Genomic DNA, 7,181 nt, shown 5'->3' on the forward strand with positions numbered 1-7,181 from the left:
TGCGTGGGTTCCACCATGGGGCCCACCTCTCATTTGAAAAGAAGGGGCATTACTCCTAAAGCATGTAAGAATTACCCCTAAACTAGAGTGGCTTGCAGGAAGTTCTATATAAGGGGGTCTCACCTATAATCTTTGTATAAGAAAAACAAGACAGCAAATTGGTTTATATATCTGTTTGTGTTGTTCTTTTGAGCAATATGGCACCTCAGGCAAATCTTGTTAAGGCAGGAATGGAAGGCTTTGCTCTTTTAGACGACTACTATGGCCGGCCCAGGAGAACCGATAAGCAAGTTCATCAGAAGAAACAGGTAGAGATCATCAGTAGCAAAAAGGCTGCAGAGATCTATGGTGGGGTTCTTGTTACGGATTATTCTAACGGAAAGGCAAATCGCTTTGGTACTGGGCTTAAATACTAGCTAGCTAGCTCTTTCTTGTATACTTTTTTGTGGATAAGTACTATAAGCACTCCTCTTGTATTAGAGATCGAAGTGATATATACACTCTTCTGTACTGTAGCAGGCTAGAAAATATGATTTGCTTGTAACATATATAGAAGCGCTTATGTTGAAGGTAGGTAGCTAGCTGTGTCCTCCTGTGTGTTTATGCAAGGAGCTTACTTTGTAAATTTTAGCTCTCATGTAATCATATATATATATATATATATAAGTGCTTAGCTTGTTCTTCTAGCTCTCCTGTAACTATGAAAGTGGGTTTACTTTGTTTCTTCTCTCTTTCTATATACATATATATATATATATATACACACACACACGGTTTGCAGGATTGAAGATTTTTTTTTTTTTTTTTTAGTGTGTGGGTCTGGATCCATTTTTATACATTAATTTCTTTTGTTTATAATTTTTTTTTTTAATCTCTTCTCTTTAATTTTTTTTTTTCTTTTAAGCATAATTGTACTTCTGACAACTTTCAACAAAAAGGTTAATTCAAACTCACACAAGAGAGCAGACTACCCAATTCAAAAACCATTAAAGTGGACTAGATTTTTTAACTAATATATATGTTTAAAAATTATTTAATTAGATTTTGAAATTTTAATTGAGTGGACTCGTAAAATTAATTTGGCTAATCCATAATAATTACATTTGACACCACCAAACTTTTTGGTTCAAATGGCACATCTTCAAATACAAAATGTTTGGGGTCTAAAAGCCAAAAGAGGAGATGGGATTTGGGTAATAGCGTAGTAGCATTTCTAATCAATATAATTAAATAAAAATAAAAATAATAAAATCCGTACATCTGACTAAAAAATGAAAAAGTTAATATAATTGTTTGTTTGTAACGATATGACCTATTATGTCATTTAATCGATCAAATTACAAAACCTATGATTAGAAATTTAAAAACATTGTGAATGGCTTTTTTAATTTTATAAGTTGTTCTCAAAAAAAAAAAAAAATTGTAATTTTATAAATAAGTGGATCAGAGGAATTTCCCTTGAAACTAATTTAAAGGGAAATTCTGTTGAAATGTTGAAATAGTCTTTAATATGCTATATAAAATATTATTGTCTGCTACGTTTTAACTAATAACAGTGCAACAGAAAGAAGTTTGTTTCACAAAACGGTGGGCGTAATTGTGGTGGGTGATCAACTTTGTTGCTGATATAGAGAGAGGTTGATGGAGGAAAAGTAGCCTACTCCGGAGGAACCCATATTAAAACACATCGCCTAAATCAATGGAAGCCATGCACACAAAGCATCACTAACTTTAGCCAAGAAAATTAACTGTAACAACAAACCAATATTCTTCATGAACTTTAGACCTCTCATGAATAGACATTATTGGAAAGAATTGGTTTTCAGCTGAAAACAAGGTATATTAAATAAAGAAGACACAGAAAGAGAGCTTTATTCCCCCTATTAGTTCTTAAGCCTCCACCACCGGAGGCTTTTAAATTGAAAAAACAAATAAAAAGGTAAAAAAGAAAAAAAGAAAAAAAGAAGAAAAAGAAAAATCAGTGCTCTAGTTTAAGGGTTCTTTCAATGGCCATTGCAGGAAAAGCTTGTACACTTACCATTCTTATCATCTTGTGCTTTGCATTGGCCTACTGTGAGGCTTATGCCAAGGGTGTGGTCCGTGGAGTTCCCGATACATTCCGTGGTTCTAATTTAGCTCGGCATGACGTTCCTGCTCCTGGTGAGAAAGTTTTTAATGTATTACAATTTGGAGCCAAGCCTGATGGAAGGAAAGACAATACCCAGGTGAATTATTTTGCATGATGATCTTTCATGTTTAATTTAGTTTACATAATGAATGTTTAAAACCAAGATATAATTATTCAAAAGAATCATATGATTGAATTTAATTGTCGCAGTATTAAAAATAAATATAAATATAAATAAATAAAATGTTATGATTGAATTCAACCGGAGAACTATAACTAAGTTTTACACTACATTGCTTTAATTTTATTAGGTAGGATGGGGAAGATTGTATAAATTAAACATGGACCACAACTAGAATGTGGTTGTGGCTATTCTTAATTAAGAGAATATTTTTGAACCAATCTTAGACAAAAGAGAGATTGAAATATTTACCGTGAAGTTATTGGTGGAAGCAGTTTTAAAGCAGTCAAAATGTTCTACAATCACTGCCATGATTCTTCCATTGATGACATTTTTAACAAGTAATCCCAAATTACAGGCAGACTTGTAGTATTATTTTTTATGTAATGATTCGTTCAACAATGACCGTTTTATTCTATGTTATCTGCCTTTTTGCTCTGTATTACGTGTGCATGTCATTCTTTCTATTATCTCTAATACACACGTTATTTGTATAATTTATTATGTTAAATATCATTTTTTTAATTATCCAAAAATCTTGTGACTTTTTTTTATATATATAATAAGAATCTTGTGGCTTAATGTTACATCAAGGTCTACTTTATGAAAGGTGCTAGACTTATATCTCTCATCTCCTCCTACTCGTAAGCAAAGCAAGAATATTCTTCTTCATTGTTACTTTTTTTGTTTTTTGTTGACTAGTGAATATTCCAAAATCTCAATTTTTATCAATATTGTAGTCTGTGTAATAAGAAAATAATATAGAATGCTAATTTTGAAATTCGTTTAGGTTTATATTTAATGGATTTAATCCAGTTTCCATTTTAAAAAGAAAATTATTTTTCCAAAAAATCAGAACATTTTGGACTCAATCTTGAGACTTTTATTCACAGAAAACAGTTTTCTTTTCTTTTCTTTTCTTTTTTTGGAGTAAGTGAAATTTTAACAAAATATCTCCTTTTGTACAAACTTGTTAAAATATCTCCTTTTGTACAAACTTAAGGTGAAGATTAATTAAAACCCAAGTTTTGTTTTTAATTTCAACCGTCTATTGAGTTAAAATTTTAAATTAAAAAAAAAAAAATCTCCCGTTAACAATCCACAAGGAAGAAACCAAAACCAACATGGAACGTAACGGACCCCAAATAGTCCATGATTTTCTACTCTACCGAATTGTACGTACGCAATGAGAAAGTGATATAGATTGGTTTTTGACCTGATCAAAGAAATTCTGTGGGTTTCTTTCAAATAATAATAATAGGCCCATCGAAAAAATAATAATAATAATAATAGGTTTAAGGATAGAAAATTTTGTACAACCGTTGACAAACTGTAAAAATTAATAATAATAATAATTAATAAAAGACTCTGAATTCTGAAAAGTTGTGAAAAACTGAAAATAATTCATTAGACGGTCCAGGGATCTCACAATAGAATTATAGACTATAATCAACAAAATTTCGATGCCATGATGAACAACAAATTAGACGCTTTTCGGAGCTCAAAAAAAAAAAATTAGACGCTTTTCTGAATTTTTTTTTTTACTTTCAAACTTAATTTCCTTTACTTCAATATATTTTCCTCATCAATATTCACAAAAAGTTCACGACATTATGGGTCTGATCATGATCACACATATATATATCCTTGCAGGCTTTCATCCAAGCATGGCGTGCCGCATGCGACTTCAAGGGACCATCAAGGCTTCTCATTCCCGGAGGGAGTTTCTTAATATCTCAGGTTGTGTTTGGAGGGCCATGCGGTGGCACAACTCCCAAAGTTGTTCAAATTCTTGGGACCCTGAAAGGATCAACTGATATCAGTGAATATCCTGAAGCTTATTGGATCGTGTTCGAATCCATAGTTGGCTTGGTTGTTACAGGTTCTGGAAAAGGCACTCTTGATGGTCAGGGTGATTCTGTTTGGAAATACAATGACTGTAGCCATAGCAGCGATTGCCAGCCACTCCCCGCTGTAAGTTTCTGCACTATATTTTGTCACCATTTATTGTTACTCGACAAAACTTAAAGTAGTTCTTTAGTACCATATACTAGTTCTTTACTTAATCACAAACGACATCTAACGAATTGTACTTCAAATTTTGTTCAATCATACAGTAATGCTGGTTTGCGTGTCCATTTATGTTTATGTTTCTGTTTATTTGATGCAGAACTTAAGACTCAACAAGGTCACAAATGGAGTTATAAGAGGCCTCACTTCCCTTAACAGTAAAGGGGTTCACGTGTTCATCACCAACTGCGAGATCATAAGGGCACGCAACCTTCACATAAATGCCCCCGCAGATAGCCCGAACACGGATGGCATTCATGTTAGCCATTCCAACGATGTGAGAATAGCCAAATCTACCATTCGCACTGGTGATGATTGCATCTCTATTATCCAGGGAGCCACCAACATTCGCATCAACAAAGTAACCTGTGGCCCTGGACATGGCATTAGGTATATACATAATTCCCATGTACTTAGAAAGTTCTGCTAACATCTAATTTTTTACTTTTTGAAACCCCAAGATTTAATCTGTTATTTCTAAAACTATGGTGTTTAATTTGTTATACCACCTAAAATTCAAAGTTTGAATTGCAATTTTCCCTATTTACTTTGAAAGTGAATGATAGAAATTATCAGCATATATATGTCTTTTCAATTGAGGCTTAGAATATTGAAAGTAAAAGTCCATTTTCTTTGTAAATGACAGTGTGGGTAGCCTTGGCAAGTACGAAAACGAGGAGGATGTGAAAGGCATCACTGTGAAAAATTGCACGTTGGTTGGCACAGAAAATGGAGTTAGAATCAAATCATATCCAGGATCGAAAGAAAGTTCAGCATCGTCCATGCTTTTCCAGGACATCATCATGAATAATGTTAAGAACCCCATTATCATAGACCAAGGCTACTGCCCAAAATCAAAGTGCAGCAACAAATCGGTTAGTCTCATTCGCCATATTTTTTCCTTTGAACAAACTGCCTTTGCAATTTATAACTGAGTAATTCCATTATCACCAAATTATTTTATGCACCAATTACAACAGACTATATCATCAGTTATGAAAATTGTTGTGCCGCTAAACTATGGTACTTTATATACGTGCAGCCATCGCGCGTAAGGCTCAGCGACATTCACTACATAAACATTAGGGGAACCTCAAGCACGCCAAATGCAGTAGAGCTCTTTTGCAGCTCGCAGTATCCTTGCCAAAATGTTCAGTTGTATGACATAGATTTGAAGTCGCAGCAAAGGGGGCCGACTGCCGCTTCATGCACAAATGCAAAAGTACGGTTTGGTGGAAAAATGAACCCGCCACCTTGCAAATAGGTGCCTAGCAGAGTGGAAATTACACCTCCAACCCCTTTGACTCTATGAAAGTATCATTTTGTATTAGTATATATTGAAGGTCACTTTTTAGGCCTCTTAAAAACTTTGTGGTGTAGTATATATGGGGTATAATATCCCCATACACTACATATATGGACCTCAGAATGAAAATCGAAATCGAGAAAATGTTCTTATTTTTGTAGCCTGGTTGTATAAGGATTAAGGAATTAATCAACTTATTAACCATGAGCTCGGAACAAGTTTGAAATTTTTATCTGATATAGCCCTCAACTCGGAAAATGGAGGATTAGATTTTAAGTCTTTTTTTTTTTTTTTTTTTGGAAAAATGCTATATCTCCAACTTATTTTATAAATTGCTGATATAATGAGTATTTATTCGAGGGATGCTCGCTTATCACAAAAAAAAAAATTCCTTTCTTCTTTCTTCTTAAAGCAACCGTCAATCGAATAATGCTAAGTGACATGAGTGATGAGACTTTCACCAAGGCATGGCAATGCTACATAATTATGCATTTAATTTTCACAAAATACTTAATTTACTACTAATTTTACTACAAAAGATTTAAAAAATGACATGACAACCAATATTATTGGCTGAATCACTTATAAAGGAATGGACAAAATTAGTTGTAGCCTAATGCTACAACCTTGCTCAATAAAATATACATACTACATATTTTGAAAATCTAACCGTTAAATTGTATGTTCTTTACGCTTTTAATACACATGTCAAATTTTGTATCAATCGGATATTATTTACTATATGATTTATAAACTTATATTTTATATATAATTTTAAACTATAAAAACTTGAAATTTAAACAAAATATTGATAACAAAGCTATTAATTTTTAATTTTCTAGAAATTTTGCAAGCAAAGAAAATATAGGAAGAAGATGTAATCCAATAATGGATTAGTCAAAATTCACTGATGGAAAATTTAGACCCCTTAAAACACAACTAGATTGAGTAGCCTAGTTAATTAGCCAAGTTGTTACTTAGTCAAATTAAGCAATTCTAGGTTAAAACAATCAAACAATCATATCAAGAATATAAAGCAACGGAATAATAAATAACACATGATATGATCACCCAGGAAAACCAAACCGGTAAAAAACTTAGGGAGGATTTTACCCACCGATCCTCAAGGTAAAACTGAATCCACTATGAAAGAATCGAAGTTCATACAAAAGGACTTACAAGCTCCCCGCTCGACTTCCTAATGCTACCTATCAGTAGAACTTACTAACACGACCCCGTGCAAACTCCGAATCCACGGATTCCTTCTTTCTTGAATTCTTCAATCAGCTACAAGCACCCACGCTTGATATTCTTTAAGCTTCAATGGTAGCAACCAAGTTGATCATCAAGATGTTGAAGTAATCTCAATTTTGAAAACCCTAAGCTTTGTGTAAAGGAAAGCTCCTCTAGATCTCATAAGAGATTTACACAAAACTGCAATGTATGAGCAACAATACAACTGGAGCAACTCTCAAAACGTGGTTAGGGTTTTTCCT

At 33.2% G+C, this 7,181-nt stretch overlaps 1 protein-coding gene across 1 annotated transcript; it reads left to right on the forward strand.

Annotated features, from left to right (window-relative positions):
• The first annotated feature begins 1,831 nt into the window (after nucleotides 1-1,831).
• LOC112009884 (exopolygalacturonase) lies at nucleotides 1,832-5,949 on the forward strand. Its single transcript, XM_024042239.2, has 5 exons — nucleotides 1,832-2,225; nucleotides 3,963-4,283; nucleotides 4,480-4,769; nucleotides 5,026-5,254; nucleotides 5,422-5,949. Exons 1-5 carry the CDS (start codon nucleotides 2,007-2,009, stop codon nucleotides 5,641-5,643), a joined length of 1,281 nt encoding a protein of 426 aa, XP_023898007.1. The 5' UTR covers nucleotides 1,832-2,006; the 3' UTR covers nucleotides 5,644-5,949.
• Nucleotides 5,950-7,181: the final 1,232 nt, after the last annotated feature.

The sequence above is a fragment of the Quercus suber genome, unplaced genomic scaffold (assembly GCF_002906115.3).
Source record: "Quercus suber isolate HL8 unplaced genomic scaffold, Cork oak 2.0 scaffold_61, whole genome shotgun sequence".
Classification (NCBI taxonomy): domain Eukaryota; kingdom Viridiplantae; phylum Streptophyta; class Magnoliopsida; order Fagales; family Fagaceae; genus Quercus; species Quercus suber.

Bases quoted from the DNA above. Each gene is read 5' to 3' on its own strand.
- LOC112009884 (XM_024042239.2), top strand. From the start codon at position 2,007: ATGGCCATTGCAGGAAAAGCTTGTACACTTACCATTCTTATCATCTTG. The intron at 4,284-4,479 runs GTAAGTTTCTGC...TATTTGATGCAG, and splicing joins ATTGCCAGCCACTCCCCGCT to AACTTAAGACTCAACAAGGT. The intron at 4,770-5,025 runs GTATATACATAA...TGTAAATGACAG, and splicing joins GGCCCTGGACATGGCATTAG to TGTGGGTAGCCTTGGCAAGT.